The sequence below is a fragment of the Oncorhynchus gorbuscha genome, linkage group LG16 (genome assembly GCF_021184085.1).
Source record: "Oncorhynchus gorbuscha isolate QuinsamMale2020 ecotype Even-year linkage group LG16, OgorEven_v1.0, whole genome shotgun sequence".
Classification (NCBI taxonomy): domain Eukaryota; kingdom Metazoa; phylum Chordata; class Actinopteri; order Salmoniformes; family Salmonidae; genus Oncorhynchus; species Oncorhynchus gorbuscha.
Window position 1 is genome coordinate 42,850,672 of NC_060188.1, and position 17,665 is coordinate 42,868,336.

Genomic DNA, 17,665 nt, shown 5'->3' on the forward strand with positions numbered 1-17,665 from the left:
TTGATGGGCAACCTTTGGGTTTCTAGACGTTTGCGTTATACACCCACCCATCCACTTAGAGCAACCACCTTTTGTTTCTGCCTTAAGTGACCATCTGTCTTATATAACCATACTAAACGTAACATATCATCCTAAATGGAGTGTCCCAGATTTACATACAGAATAATACAAAATGCTCTGAGATGGTTACTGGTTGGACAGAGGTGGGGGTGTTAGTTTAATTTCGAAGCTTTTATTTTAATATTTACCACTTTAAAACATATTTTCCACTGCATTTTAAAGACATAGAAGAATGGTTAAATGAGCATTTAGTGACCACCTAAAGTTTGAGTTTTGTTGCATTTAGGGGAGCTGAGCCCCCCTGGCTCCCCCGCAATTCACACCTTGCACAGACTCCTTGTCGTCCATGCAATTTAAAGGCAAAGTGATGTGAGATTGTGGAATCAGTTGACCTTTGGTCAACCATGTTTCATATTCACATTATTACTTAAGAGGCAATGCATCTTCACAACAGAAACAATCTTTGCGTGTTCTCTTTTGTCCTCTGTTTTGGCATCCATAGATTGGGTGATGAAATAAATAGCATCTAATGAGAATTTGGTTCCATACTCATTATTTGCCAATTCTGTAGGATGTTCCTAAAAAACGGAATGGTTAGAAGAAAATACACTTCTTAGTAAATAGTCCATTTTATATTTTATTGAAAAACTGGGGGGAAAGAAAAATTACATCCCAGGCAACACAATACAGTATACAGTACAGTATGTCATATCCTTACAGTCAATGCTAATTCAAATACATCACTGGTGAGCTGGGTCTTGTCTGTGGGTAGATAATATGAGGTATAGACACTGGTTCCATACATTTCAGTTCAGATGAAGCAACTCAAAAATATATTTAAAAAATAATATTATTGTACAGAGGCAATTGTTAGGTGGGGGAAAAAAGCATAGGAGTCATTAAAGGGAGTCTCCACTCAAAAATGATATTTTGGTATTTTTGTTCATTAATCCACTGTCGATACAGTCCCAAAATGTTTTGCATGTCAGCAGTCAAGTTTTCAAGATAAAGGATTTTCAAGAAGCAAAGTGTCACGTGCCACAACATCATGATGTTTCGAAACGCATCACCAAGTGGACAAATAGAAAAAAAGACTCAAATATAGTTTTTGTGTGAAGTTTCCCTTTAACAATTGGAGGAGAAGTAATACATTTATACACCCAGACTGTTTTAACATCTTAGGAAAAATCTACTCACAAAACACATACATCATACAACAGTTATTGCCTTAACAATGAGAATGTGTTGCATAGAGATAAACCAGCATGGATACAGCTACAAGCCTTTAAGGTTGCCAAAGATCTTAGAACAGCACACATTTATCCTCTAATTTAGGCCTCTTGTGTTGTTGATATTTATATAACATTTGAATATCTGCTGATTTGAATACTCTTAGTTGAGCCTATATGAATTCATATCTGATAACTACGTGGTTTTTAGTGCTTAAAGAACTGTGTAGCTCTGTTAACAATATGAGATTTAGAGGCAGGTGTATCTTGCTGTTACTTAGCCAGTTACTGAGGGATGGGTAACACAAGCCCCATTTATACCTGGTGCTAACATGCATCCTTTGTCCTGATCACATTCTGATTGAGCCCACAATTTTAGGCAGCAGTAGACGATTAAAAGATGCTTTGTGATCTGATTGTTATCAGATCTTATAAATGTAAACATACAAGATAAGGACAAGATCAGGACACGATCAGAACGAAGGATGCATGTTAGAGCCAAGTATAAACAGTGATAAAAATGTATGTTTTAGCCACGTATCAGCACAATGCTAATATATTGTTAGTGTTTAGTCAAAGTCATAGTTTCGTCCTAATAGTGAAGAATGTCTGCTGACTGGATGTTTTTTTTCTTTCTCAGTCATAATACTGTCGCTCTAGCGAGTAAGAAGTCCCCCGTTGAGACTGGTCATTGTCGTAACTGCTGAAGAAGAGCTAGTATGTTGTCCTGGGGCAACCCAAAACCCATTACCACTGGACACATCCTGACTCAACCCAACAGAAAAAACCCAAAGTGACGCTGTGTTCGCCATTGGCGGGTCTGGGCCACTCTTCTGAGCATTACTAATGGTACTCCTCATTTAGAAACTACTCTTGCCTGGTTTCAGACAGAAAGCTACACTGGATCGATTGGGCTTTGGATGGAAGAAGAGTATTGTAAAGAGAGTCAGATGTGACAAAGGGATGTCTGCAATGTTTTCAGACCTGTGCTGTCCAGATGTCAGGATGACGTACTGTATGAGAAACTGCTGCACAAAAGAGCCAAATCCAGAGGCCCAGATATCAACAAACTTGGTAACAATTTGATGTAACTGTAGCTCTAACAACTTGATGTAATGAACGTTGAAATACATATACAGCATCAGTTTGGGGTTATATACCATAGTTTGTCCTCACGTCAGCAACAAACATATGTGTTTGGTGAAATTTGTCCCTGAATATTCACATATTTTATGTTCAAAGTAATTTATAATGTGACACAGCTGCACGTTTTTTTTTTGTCATTTTATTAGATATTATTTTACAAACCATTTCCCTCATAAACAAGAACACACCAAATGCATAAAGAAAACTGGACTCGTTTGAATGTGTTCTAAACAAGAACAATTTATATCTACAACAGTGTCTCTAATGTCAATATCATACTAAGAGGTTCAGGTTTGCAGCCATGGTCTTGGTTAGAGACCAGGTATGTAATATATGTGACATTTTCACCAGCAACTGTACTGTTTGTGATCCTGTGTACTAAAAAGGCCGGGATTCAATCAGAGGCACATTGATGATAAGCACATTGCACTAGTGGCAATGTACCTTTTTAAAGGCAATTTTCCTGACGATTGTGGATGTTGCATTCACTGTAAATGCTGCAGAAATGACCTTGTCGACAAGCAGAAATGACCTTGTTGATAACGCGCCTTTGATTGAATCCCAGCCGAAATGCTCTTAAACAATATTAGTGAGATGAGCCTCAACTCTCAGTACATGCATATGGAACACTCAGTTCTGATGATGCCTTTGGCGGTGACTCACATGAATTATTCTGAAGTTACTCTGTAATGGTGGCAAAATAAGTACTTTGGTATGAGTGCCTGATGCTTTTTGATGGCAATTACGGATTATTTTTTTTTGTCCGTGACCGCAAAATAATTGGGCTTCAAATTGGGCTTTTGGAATATATATTACACATCTCTGCCTCACTCCTGGAACACACACATATTTCTCTCTCGATACAACAGTGTTCTAAGAAATGTCATCTGTGTCAGATTGAGCCAAGGCAGTTACCGTAGCAACACATATCTAAATCGCAAACATGAGCAACACATCTGTTAATCTTGGTTTGTGTCTTTTTTTAATAACAGGCGTGTTTTGCTATTACTTGCTCGTCACATACAGTACTAGCCAACATTAGGGTTACAGGCACAGCTACTCCTTATGAGGGAAAGCTGTATTTCAGTTGTGGAGCAGTTGAATAATGGAAACTAAGCTATAGGGAAACTGGATACACAGGACTTACAATACCTCCATGCTGATGAACAACACCCGTACAATGCTAGACTTAGTGGACAGAGGACTAGGAGGTCACTGGATCAAAACTGGAAGTAGGCTTACTGTGTGAGAGAGGGTGGGGGACATACTATACCATATATATTATTTTTACAATAACATGTTATCCACGGATGGGTTTTCTACTGTATGCTATTAGATACTGTTCTTAGCTAAGGGATGGAAAAGTATTCTCTTTGGAAAGTACTAATACGGTACAACATGTTTCAAGCCAAACTGTATGTTGTTTACAGAAAGCGTACAATAACATGGACAAGGACAAAGGCGAGTAACAGGGTGCTGTGGTTGTGAAAAGGACCGCTAACACATGTATACACTAGAGGCAGACAGACATCTTGTTGGGACTATTTGCAGTACTGGTGAACGACAAACATCTCGAAACCAAAAAGCGTTAGTCTAAAAAAAGTGAGCGTTGTGCATAGTTAAATTTTCAAAATGTCATCATTATATCCCTCCTGTTATCTGCAGTGTTACAAGGAAGTGCAATGTACAACTCCTCTTAGTTAAGTACACATAGATCACAGTTGCACTAAAAGGAACTCACCACCCATCTTCTCCCCGTAAAAATACCATAATATGATTTTCTAAATATTTTTTTCAATTATTATTTTTTGTGTACTTTTGTTACAATAACCCAGGCGTGTGTTCCTCGCACTCAGTCCCATGGTTGAGTCCACTTATGTCCATATATATCTTAATTAAGTGTTTTGGCCTGATCTCTCCCTCTCTTTCTCTCCCTCTCCCCTTCTTCCCACTCTCTCATACCTCTCCCACCCACACCACTGTGTTCCCTCTCTTGATGTCTGACACCTCACAGTGGGGTGTGTTCAGTTTGCCGTTCAACACAAAGAGAGATTCCGCTGAGGGAGTGACTAAGTACTGGCCAAACAGTCCGCTGGACACCACCACCCTGTTGGGCCCCCCCCAGGGCCAGGTGTGGTGTGACAGGGGCTCCTTGAGGCTTCTGAGGACCTCAATGTGCCCTGTTGCCAGGTCAGAGAAGAGCAGGTCTGTGCCTGAGCCAGAGGCAGCTACCACAGTGTACTGGTTGGACTTAGTGAATGAGGGCTGGAAGATCAGGTCGGACACAACGAGAGAGGTGTCCAGCTCCCGGCTTAAACCCAGCACCCCCTGGAAGGACACTGTTTGAACTCTGACCTTGCCACGCTGCTGGTCAGGGGTGATGATGTAGCGGCCATCCGGGGACACATAGGGCTGGCCCGTGATGTTGAGGTTGGGACCAATGACAGTGTCGGTGACACTGTCGATGAGGAGCTGTGGCTGGGCTGACGAGGGGTCCCTGCTCTGAGACTGGCACTGAATGAAGTAAAAGCCACTCAGGTGTGTGTAGGCCATGCTGACGGGCACACAGCTATAGTTCTTCAGGCTGATGGTTTTGACTCGGTGGAAGGTCTCCAAGTCAATCTTATGCACCGCAGGTTCAGATTTGAGGAAGACGAAGCCAAACCTAAGACGACAAAGTTCAAGGGTAAGGTTAATGGTCTTTTTTGGGTGATTACAGTGTGGTTAGGATTCTCATTAAATTATAATTTGCTCTTTTCTCCTCCATTTGAGAGAGATTGCGAAGATGAGGTGGTGAGGTCACCAGTGTTAAAGGTTAACGGGCCTTCTGTACCTGACGTGTGTGATAATGAGGTTGGTTGGGGGGATGAAGAAGTCATCAACCCTCTGGAAGGGGGTGCGGATGGTGTGGTGCACCTCTCCAACACTGGCCTGGGGAATCACCTAGAACACAGCAGTCAAAGGAGAACATGAGAACAGGAATTATACAAATACAAGTGTCACTTATCTGGATAACATAAAAAGAGAGCATGGGTTGGAGCGTTTACTTAAACATAACAGCAAAACACTTCGAAGGCAATGTTGCCATATACTCCAAAAGTACTGGGAAAGTGACAGACTGGTAGCTTTCATTTGAAGGTATTTTTATCCATATCGGGTGTACCATTTAGAAATGACAGTACTTTTGTACATTTTAGGGGACCAAAGATATTGGGACAGATTCACTTATACAGTGCCAGTCAAAAGTTTAGACACACCTACTCCTTCCAGGGCTGTTATTTATTTAGACTATTTTCTACATTTTTGAATAATAGTGAAGACATCAACAATATGAAATAACACAGTTGAAGTCGGAAGTTTACATACACCTTAGCCAAATACATTTAAACTCAGTTTTTCACAATTCCTGACATTTAATCCTAGTACACATTGCCTGTTTTAGGTCAGTTAGGATCACCACTGTATGTTAAGAATGTGAAATGTCAGAATAATGGTACAGAGAATGATTTATTTCAGCTTTTATTTCTTCCATCACATTCCCAGTGGGTCAGAAGTAAACATACATTAATTTAGTATTTGGTAGCATTGCCTTTAAATTGTTTTACTTTGGTCAAACGTTTTGGGTAGCCTTCCACAAGCTTCCCACAATAAGTTGGGTGAATTTTGGCCCATTCCTCCTGACAGAGCTGGTGTAACTGAGTCAGGTTTGTAAGGCACCTTGCTCGCACACACTTCTTCAGTTCTGCCCACACAGTTTCTACAGGATTGAGGTCAGGGTTTTGTGATGGCCACTCCAATACCTTAACTTTGTTGTCTTTAAAGCCATTTTGCCACAACTTTGGAAGTATGCTTGAGGTCTTTGTCCATTTGGAAGACCCATTTGTGACCGAGCTTTAGCTTCCTGACTGATGTCTTGAGATGTTGCTTCAACATATCCAAATCATTTGGTTTTAGAGCAGTGGCTTCTTCCTTGCTGAGCGGCCTTTCAGGTCATGTCGATATCGGACAATATAGGACTCGTTTTACTGTGGATATAGATACTTTTATAACTATTTCCTCCAGCATCTCCACAATGTCCTTTGCTGTTGTTCTGGGATTGATTTGCACTTTTTGCACCAAAGTACATTCATCTCTAGGAGACAGAATGCATCTCACTTTCCTGAGCAGTATGACGGCTGCGTGGTCCCATGGTGTTTATACTTGCGTACTATTGTTGGTACAGAAGGACGTGGTACCTGCAGGCATTTGAAAATTGCTCCCAAGGATGAACCAGACTTGTGGAGGTCTACATTTTCTTTTCTGTGGTATTGGCTGATTTCTTTTGATTTTCCCATGATGTCAAGCAGAGGCACTGAGTTTGAATGTAGGCCTTGAAATACATCCACAGGTACACCTCCAATTGACTCAAATGATGTCAATTAGCCTATCAGAAGCTTCTAAAGCCATGACATAATAAGCTGTTTAAAGGCACAGTCAACTTAATGTATATAAACTTCTGACCCACTGGAATTGTGATACAATGAATTAGAAGTGAAAAAAATCTGTCTGTAAACAATTGTTGGAAAAATGACCTGTGTCATGCACAAAGTAGATGTCCTAACCGACTTGCCAAAACTATAGTTTGTTTACAGGACATTTGTGGAGTGGTTGAAAAATGATTTTAATGACTCCGACCTAAATGTATGTAAACTTCTGACTTCAACTGTATGGAATCATGTAGTATCCCAAAAAATGTTAAACAAATGAAAATATATTTGAGATTCTTCAAAGTAGCCACCCTTTCTTTGTCTTGATGACAGCTTTGCACACTATTAGGATTCTCTCAACCAGCTTCATGCGGTAGTCACCAGGAATTATTTAATTTCAATTAACAGGTATGCTTTTTTTAAAAGTACATTTCTTTAATTTCTTTCCTTAATGCGTTTCAGCCAATCAGTTGTGTTGTGAGAAGGTAGGGGTGGTATACAGACAATAGTCCTATTTGGTAAAAGACCAAGTCAATATTATGGCCAGAACAGCTCAAGTAAGCAAAGAGAAATTACAGTACGTCATTACTTTAAGACATGAAGGTCAGTCAATGCGGAACATTTCAAGATCTTTGAAAGTTTCTTCACGTGCAGTCGCAAAAACCATCAAGCGCTACCACAAAACTGGCACTCGTGAGGAATGCCACAGGAAAGGAAGACCCAGAGTTACCTCTGCTGCAGAGTATAAGTACATTAGAGTTCACTGCACCTCAGATTGCAGCCCAAATAAATGCTTTTCAGAATTCCAGTAACACACATCAACATCAAATGTTCAGAGGAGACTTCATGAATCAGGCCTTCATGGTCGAATTGCTGCAAAGAAACCACTACTGAAGGACACCAATAAGAAGAAGAGACTTGTTTGGGACAAGAAACAGGAGCAATGGACATTAGACCGTCCTTTGCTCTGATGAGTCCAAATTTGCGATATTTGGTTTCAACCATTGTGTCTGTGTGAGACACAGAGTAGGTGAACGGATGATCTCAGCATGTGTGGTTCCCACCGTGAAGCATGGAGGAGGTGGTGTGATGATGCTTTCCTGGTGACACTCTCTGTGATTTATTTAGAATTTAAGGCACACTTAACCAGCATGGCTACCACAGCATTCTGCAGTGATACGCCATCCCATCTGGTATGCACTTAGTGGTACTATCACTTTTTTTTAACAGGACAATGACCCAAAACACACCTCAAGGCTGTTTAAGGGCTTTTTGACCAAGAATGAGAGTGATGGAGTGCGGCATCAGATACCTGGCCTTCACAATCACCCGACTTCAATCCGATTGAAATGGTTTGGGATGAGTTAGACGGCAAAGGGAAGGAAAAGCAGTGAACAAGTGCTCAGAATGTGTGGGAATTCCTTCAAGGCTATTGGAAAATCATTCCTCAAGAAGCTGGTTGAGAGAATGCCAAGAGTGTGCAAAGATGTAATCAAGGCAAAGAGTGGCTACTTAGAAGAATCTGAAATCTAAAATATATTTTGATTTGTTTAACACTTTTTTGCTTATTACATGATTCCATATGTAATTTTTCATAGTGTTGATATCTTCACTATTATTCTACAATGTAGAAATGAGTAAAAATAAAGAAAAACCCTTGAATGAGTAGGTGTGTCCAAACCTTTGACTGGTACTGTATCTGTATTAAAGTAGTCAAAAGTTCAGAATTCGGTCCCATGTGCCTAACACGCAATGATTACATCAAGTTTGTGACTCTGCAAACTTGTTGGATGCATTTGCTGTTTGCCCAATAGAAATGAATGGCAAATAATGTATTGTGTCAATTATTTCATCATATATTTAAAGTAACAAATCTAAAACAAAATTGAAAAACATAATTTTTTAAATTATCGAACCGAAACCGAACTGACTTCAAAAAGCACTAAACGCTCAGCAATAGCCTACAGTCTCCACTTTATCCTCATTGCCATTGTATCATTTCAAATCCAAGGTGCTGGAGTACAGAGCCAGAACAAAAACAAAGGTGTCAGTGTGCATTGGGAAGTATAGTTAAACTGATGATATATGGCCTCACCTCAAGACATGATAGACAAATGTATTGGCTAATGGTTGATTGAGAAGATTACAAGTCACAAGTCAAAGGTGGTCGTCTGACTCATCCATTTCTCATTGGACGATCTATCCATCCACTTTATTGGCCCCACCCAGTATGTACATGACAAATGCTTCATCAGGTACCCTACATTAATCAGGTCACTGTCAAGGACTTGTGGGCTGTTTATGTGACCACTGCATAGCTTGGCTTGTTTAAGGAACCACAGTAAATATTTCATGTAGAAGCTATTTGAATTAAAGAGAAAACAACTAAAGACACTAATCTGAAGTCTGTGCTATCCCTACTAAAGCTGTAAAGCCATCACATTGTCAGTGGGGGACCTGATTTTGTATTTTGCAGTCTTTCTATGAGCAAACTATACTGACAAAAAAAAAAAAAAAAACAACATTTTAATGCAGCGCCCTTTTTTTGTTGACAGAAACCTTGTTAATAAAGTAGGTCATTAGAGATGTTACATTGTTACAATGGTGAAGAGTTAATAAGATCACACGTCATATAAATCATGTCTAATTAGGAAGTTATGCTCTCACAGGCTCACATCATAGAAGTCATGTCTAATTAGGAAGTTATGATCTCACAGGCTCACATCATAGAAGTCATGTCTAATTAGGAAGTTATGCTCTCACAGGCTCACATCATAGAAGTCATGTCTAATTAGGAAGTTATGATCTCACAGGCTCACATCATAGAAGTCATGTCTAATTAGGAAGTTATGATCTCACAGGCTCACATCATAGAAGTCATGTCTAATTAGGAAGTTATGATCTCACAGGCTCACATCATAGAAGTCATGTCTAATTAGGAAGTTATGATCTCACAGGCTCACATCATAGAAGTCATGTCTAATTAGGAAGTTATGATCTCACAGGCTCACATCATAGAAGTCATGTCTAATTAGGAAGTTATGATCTCACAGGCTCACATCATAGAAGTCATGTCTAATTAGGAAGTTATGATCTCACAGGCTCACATCATAGAAGTCATGTCTAATTAGGAAGTTATGCTCTCACAGGCTCACATCATAGAAGTCATGTCTAATTAGGAAGTTATGATCTCACAGGCTCACATCATAGAAGTCATGTCTAATTAGGAAGTTATGATCTCACAGGCTCACATCATAGAAGTCATGTCTAATTAGGAAGTTATGATCTCACAGGCTCACATCATAGAAGTCATGTCTAATTAGGAAGTTATGATCTCACAGGCTCACATCATAGAAGTCATGTCTAATTAGGAAGTTATGCTCTCACAGGCTCACATCATAGAAGTCATGTCTAATTAGGAAGTTATGATCTCACAGGCTCACATCATAGAAGTCATGTCTAATTAGGAAGTTATGATCTCACAGGCTCACATCATAGAAGTCATGTCTAATTAGGAAGTTATGATCTCACAGGCTCACATCATAGAAGTCATGTCTAATTAGGAAGTTATGCTCTCACAGGCTCACATCATAGAAGTCATGTCTAATTAGGAAGTTATGATCTCACAGGCTCACATCATAGAAGTCATGTCTAATTAAGAAGTAATGCGCACACATCATAGAAGTCATGTCTAATTAGGAAGTTATGATCTCACAGGCTCACATCATAGAAGTCATGTCTAATTAGGAAGTTATGATCTCACAGGCTCACATCATAGAAGTCATGTCTAATTAAGAAGTAATGCGCTCACATCATAGAAGGCATGTCTAATTGGGAAGTAATGCTCTCACAGGCTCACATCATAGAAGTCATGTCTAATTAAGAAGTAATGCGCTCACATCATAGAAGTCATGTCTAATTAGGAAGTTATGATCTCACAGGCTCACATCATAGAAGTCATGTCTAATTAGGAAGTTATGATCTCACAGGCTCACATCATAAAAGTCATGTCTAATTAGGAAGTTATGATCTCACAGGCTCACATCATAGAAGTCATGTCTAATTAGGAAGTTATGATCTCACAGGCTCACATCATAGAAGTCATGTCTAATTAGGAAGTTATGCTCTCACAGGCTCACATCATAGAAGTCATGTCTAATTAAGAAGTAATGCGCTCACATCATAGAAGTCATGTCTAATTGGGAAGTAATGCTCTCACAGGCTCACATCATAGAAGTCATGTCTAATTAAGAAGTAATGCGCTCACATCATAGAAGGCATGTCTAATTGGGAAGTAATGCTCTCACAGGCTCACATCATAGAAGTCATGTCTAATTAAGAAGTAATGCGCTCACATCATAGAAGTCATGTCTAATTGGGAAGTAATGCTCTCACAGGCTCACATCATAGAAGTCATGTCTAATTAAGAAGTAATGCACTCACATCATAGAAGTCATGTCTAATTGGGAAGTAATGCTCTCACAGGCTCACATCATAGAAGTCATGTCTAATTGGGAAGTAATGCTCTCACAGGCTCACATAATAGAAGTCATGTCTAATTAGGAAGTTATGATCTCACAGGCTCACATCATAGAAGTCATGTCTAATTAGGAAGTTATGATCTCACAGGCTCACATCATAGAAGTCATGTCTAATTAGGAAGTTATGCTCTCACAGGCTCACATCATAGAAGTCATGTCTAATTAGGAAGTTATGATCTCACAGGCTCACATCATAGAAGTCATGTCTAATTAGGAAGTTATGATCTCACAGGCTCACATCATAGAAGTCATGTCTAATTAGGAAGTTATGATCTCACAGGCTCACATCATAGAAGTCATGTCTAATTAGGAAGTTATGATCTCACAGGCTCACATCATAGAAGTCATGTCTAATTAGGAAGTTATGCTCTCACAGGCTCACATCATAGAAGTCATGTCTAATTAGGAAGTTATGATCTCACAGGCTCACATCATAGAAGTCATGTCTAATTAGGAAGTTATGATCTCACAGGCTCACATCATAGAAGTCATGTCTAATTAGGAAGTTATGATCTCACAGGCTCACATCATAGAAGTCATGTCTAATTAGGAAGTTATGCTCTCACAGGCTCACATCATAGAAGTCATGTCTAATTAGGAAGTTATGATCTCACAGGCTCACATCATAGAAGTCATGTCTAATTAAGAAGTAATGCGCACACATCATAGAAGTCATGTCTAATTAGGAAGTTATGATCTCACAGGCTCACATCATAGAAGTCATGTCTAATTAGGAAGTTATGATCTCACAGGCTCACATCATAGAAGTCATGTCTAATTAAGAAGTAATGCGCTCACATCATAGAAGGCATGTCTAATTGGGAAGTAATGCTCTCACAGGCTCACATCATAGAAGTCATGTCTAATTAAGAAGTAATGCGCTCACATCATAGAAGTCATGTCTAATTAGGAAGTTATGATCTCACAGGCTCACATCATAGAAGTCATGTCTAATTAGGAAGTTATGATCTCACAGGCTCACATCATAAAAGTCATGTCTAATTAGGAAGTTATGATCTCACAGGCTCACATCATAGAAGTCATGTCTAATTAGGAAGTTATGATCTCACAGGCTCACATCATAGAAGTCATGTCTAATTAGGAAGTTATGCTCTCACAGGCTCACATCATAGAAGTCATGTCTAATTAAGAAGTAATGCGCTCACATCATAGAAGTCATGTCTAATTGGGAAGTAATGCTCTCACAGGCTCACATCATAGAAGTCATGTCTAATTAAGAAGTAATGCGCTCACATCATAGAAGGCATGTCTAATTGGGAAGTAATGCTCTCACAGGCTCACATCATAGAAGTCATGTCTAATTAAGAAGTAATGCGCTCACATCATAGAAGTCATGTCTAATTGGGAAGTAATGCTCTCACAGGCTCACATCATAGAAGTCATGTCTAATTGGGAAGTAATGCTCTCACAGGCTCACATCATAGAAGTCATGTCTAATTGGGAAGTAATGCTCTCACAGGCTCACATCATAGAAGTCATGTCTAATTGGGAAGTAATGCTCTCACAGGCTCAGGATGCTGTAAATTTCACACCACCACCCTGGCACATACTGTATTTTACCTCGGCTATTATTTTCTCTCCTGCATTACACCTATTGTGAAGGTTTAACACTGAAGGGAAATTGGTTTGTACTGACTGAGTACCTTTTATATTGAACTGTACTTCCTTCAAGGCAGACTGGTGGATCTCAATGTAATTAAGAAATGCTTTATATATTCTATACTGTAGGTCCCCACTTTACAAGAATATTACACTGGTCTTACACTATATTATGAGGGTAAAGTAATGTGAAATTGTACTATAAATCCAAGTTTATACTAATATCCAACTCCTGAGATAGACCTGTGTCCTCTCTAGGGGGTGTACTTGTACATCAAGCTTCAGAAACAGGAGATAGGATCGTACTTCTACAAGCCAAGGCTCGTGCAAACATACTTACTAATATCCAACTAGCAGGCCTCTACCGGCCAATTCCATTATCCAAGTATCTATTACAGTTGCATCTTTTGATCATGCTGAGGTTTCAACATAATTCCAGCGTCTTGCCACTGTTATGTTGTAAGCTCATATCAACATGTTTCTAAACTCTAGTTTCATAGGTAATTATCTAATGATCCTGTAGCCAAATTTGCCCGTGCTTACTGTGACTGCCACCCATGCCGTTGCTTGTATGCCCGTGCTTACTGTGACTGTCACCCATGCCGTTGCTTGTATGCCCGTGCTTACTGTGACTGCCACCCATGCCGTTGCTTGTATGCCCGTGCTTACTGTGACTGCCACCCATGCCGTTGCTTGTATGCCTGTGCTTACTGTGACTGCCACCCATGCCGTTGCTTGTATGCCTGTGCTTACTGTGACTGCCACCCATGCCGTTGCTTGTATGCCCGTGCTTACTGTGATTGTCACCCATGCCGTTGCTTGTATGCCCGTGCTTACTGTGACTGCCACCCATGCCGTTGCTTGTATGCCCGTGTTTACTGTGACTGTCACCCATGCCGTTGCTTGTATGCCCGTGCTTACTGTGACTGCCACACATGCCGTTGCTTGTATGCCCGTGCTTACTGTCACTGCCACACATGCCGTTGCTTGTATGCCCGTGCTTACTGTGACTGTCACCCATGCCGTTGCTTGTATGCCCGTGCTTACTGTGACTGCCACCCATGCCGTTGCTTGTATGCCCGTGCTTACTGTGACTGCCACACATGCCGTTGCTTGTATGCCCGTGCTTACTGTGACTGTCACCCATGCCGTTGCTTGTATGCCCGTGCTTACTGTGACTGTCACCCATGCCGTTGCTTGTATGCCCGTGCTTACTGTGACTGCCACCCATGCCGTTGCTTGTATGCCCGTGCTTACTGTGACTGCCACCCATGCCGTTGTAGTATGCCCGTGCTTACTGTGACTGCCACCCATGCCGTTGACTTGTATGCCTGTGTTACTGTGACTGCCACCCATGCCTTGCTTGTATGCCCGTTCTTACTGTGATTGTCACCCATGCCGTTGCTTGTATGCCCGTGCTTACTGTGACTGCCACCCATGCCGTTGCTTGTATGCCCGTGCTTACTGTGACTGCCACCATGCGTTGCTTGTATGCCTGGCTTACTGTGACTGCCACCCATGCCGTTGCTTGTATGCCCATGCTTACTGTGACTGTCACCCATGCCGTTGCTTGTATGCCCGTGCTTACTGTGACTGCCACCCATGCCGTTGCTTGGCAAACGGTGTTGTTGCCATTCATGCCCTCCCAATTGAGTAGTAGACTGTATGTGTGTATCAAGGTGACACCTAGATGGTTATCAATATGAGTTATTTCTTGTGTAGGCTGTTCTCCTAATTGAAATGAAATCATGGGAGGAGAAAAATGACCGTGTTAGCTGCCCAGTGGGAAGCAACTCTGTTCGGCATGCACATCGATACAACACTGATGCACTAGTCATTCGCACTGGCTTATCGACTTGTCCTGCATCCCAATCAGCCACGCAAAACATCACACGTCATATAAATCATGTCTAATTAGGAAGTTATGCTCTCACAGGCTCACATCATAGAAGTCATGTCTAATTAGGAAGTTATGATCTCACAGGCTCACATCATAGAAGTCATGTCTAATTAGGAAGTTATGCTCTCACAGGCTCACATCATAGAAGTCATGTCTAATTAGGAAGTTATGATCTCACAGGCTCACATCATAGAAGTCATGTCTAATTAGGAAGTTATGCTCTCACAGGCTCACATCATAGAAGTCATGTCTAATTAGGAAGTTATGATCTCACAGGCTCACATCATAGAAGTCATGTCTAATTAGGAAGTTATGATCTCACAGGCTCACATCATAGAAGTCATGTCTAATTAGGAAGTTATGATCTCACAGGCTCACATCATAGAAGTCATGTCTAATTAGGAAGTTATGATCTCACAGACTCACATCATAGAAGTCATGTCTAATTAGGAAGTTATGCTCTCACAGGCTCACATCATAGAAGTCATGTCTAATTAAGAAGTAATGCGCTCACATCATAGAAGTCATGTCTAATTGGGAAGTAATGCTCTCACAGGCTCACATCATAGAAGTCATGTCTAATTAAGAAGTAATGCGCTCACATCATAGAAGTCATGTCTAATTGGGAAGTAATACTCTCACAGGCTCACATCATAGAAGTCATGTCTAATTAAGAAGTAATGCGCTCACATCATAGAAGTCATGTCTAATTGGGAAGCAATGCTCTCACAGGCTCACATCATAGAAGCCATGTCTAATTGGGAAGTAATGCGCTCACATCATAGAAGTCATGTCTAATTGGGAAGTAATGCTCTCACAGGCTCACATCATAGAAGTCATGTCTAATTGGGAAGTAATGCTCTCACAGGCTCACATCATAGAAGTCATGTCTAATTGGGAAGTAATGCTCTCACAGGCTCAGGATGCTGTAAACTTCACACCACCACCCTGGCACATACTGTATTTTACCTCGGCTATTATTTTCTCTCCTGCATTACACCTATTGTGAAGGTTTAACACTGAAGGGAAATTGGTTTGTACTGACTGAGTACCTTTTATATTGAACTGTACTTCCTTCAAGGCAGACTGGTGGATCTCAATGTAATTAAGAAATGCTTTATATATTCTATACTGTAGGTCCCCACTTTACAAGAATATTACACTGGTCTTACACTATATTATGAGGGTAAAGTAATGTGAAATTGTACTATAAATCCAAGTTTATACTAATATCCAACTCCTGAGATAGACCTGTGTCCTCTCTAGGGGGTGTACTTGTACATCAAGCTTCAGAAACAGGAGATAGGATCGTACTTCTACAAGCCAAGGCTCGTGCAAACATACTTACTAATATCCAACTAGCAGGCCTCTACCGGCCAATAACCATTATCCAAGTATCTATTACAGTTGCATCTTTTGATCATGCTGAGGTTTCAACATAATTCCAGCGTCTTGCCACTGTTATGTTGTAAGCTCATATCAACATGTTTCTAAACTCTAGTTTCATAGGTAATTATCTAATGATCCTGTAGCCAAATTTGCCCGTGCTTACTGTGACTGCCACCCATGCCGTTGCTTGTATGCCCGTGCTTACTGTGACTGCCACCCATGCCGTTGCTTGTATGCCCGTGCTTACTGTGACTGTCACCCATGCCGTTGCTTGTATGCCCGTGCTTACTGTGACAGTCACCCATGCCGTTGCTTGTATGCCCGTGCTTACTGTGACAGTCACCCATGCCGTTGCTTGTATGCCCGTGCTTACTGTGACTGCCACCCATGCCGTTGCTTGTATGCCCGTGCTTACTGTGACTGTCACCCATGCCGTTGCTTGTATGCCCGTGCTTACTGTGACTGCCACCCATGCCGTTGCTTGTATGCCCGTGCTTACTGTGACTGCCACCCATGCCGTTGCTTGGCAAACGGTGTTGTTGCCATTCATGCCCTCCCAATTGAGTAGTAGACTGTATGTGTGTATCAAGGTGACACCTAGATGGTTATCAATATGAGTTATTTCTTGTGTAGGCTGTTCTCCTAATTGAAATGAAATCATGGGAGGAGAAAAATGACCGTGTTAGCTGCCCAGTGGGAAGCAACTCTGTTCGGCATGCACATCGATACAACACTGATGCACTAGTCATTCGCACTGGCTTATCGACTTGTCCTGCATCCCAATCAGCCACGCAAAACAGTCTTGACTGGCAACAAATCTGTCCATATTGGGCCTCAGCTACCCATACTTGGTTTGTTCTGCTGCTGACATCTACCTCTTAGGCCTACGAACAAACACTCAAATTGAAGCCTTTCCTGTTCCTGACAGTGAGATGACACATACAACTAGCTACTACACTAAATGTTTAGCACAGGTAGCTTCCGCCAGCAGGAATGAGTGCAATATGTGCTCGCATGGGGCCATTTCCCAAGATACAGTTGTTTTGAAATGAGCTAGTTTGATGGGCAACTCGTTTTTTTTTTTAAACAAGAGAGAAAATAGACTTAAAGTGAAATAAAACGAAACAAGGCCACCAATCTGAAACGGGACTTTTCTCATAGGATGGGGGGAAAAGAGCAGGTGGTCAGACACTCTTAGACCTCTATCGGTGCATCTGCTTGATACCGCACATGTCTCTCTCTGTGGTCCTCTGTGGCTTTAGTTGGTGGACCGTGGTGCTTGTGATGCCAGGACAGTGGGTTTGATTCCTTGGA

At 41.0% G+C, this 17,665-nt stretch overlaps 1 protein-coding gene across 1 annotated transcript in view; it reads right to left on the bottom strand.

The window, feature by feature from the left end:
* Positions 1–717: 717 nt before the first annotated feature.
* The window catches only part of LOC123998713 (follistatin-related protein 4-like), a 249,095-nt gene continuing 232,147 nt past the window's right edge, over positions 718–17,665 (bottom strand). The window contains exons 15-16 of the mRNA XM_046303809.1: positions 5,269–5,378; positions 718–5,100 (exon numbers count right to left, since the gene is read on the bottom strand). Coding sequence (XP_046159765.1) covers positions 4,392–5,100; positions 5,269–5,378 — 819 coding nt within the window. The 3' untranslated portion in view covers positions 718–4,391. The remainder of the gene's footprint in view (positions 5,101–5,268; positions 5,379–17,665) is intronic.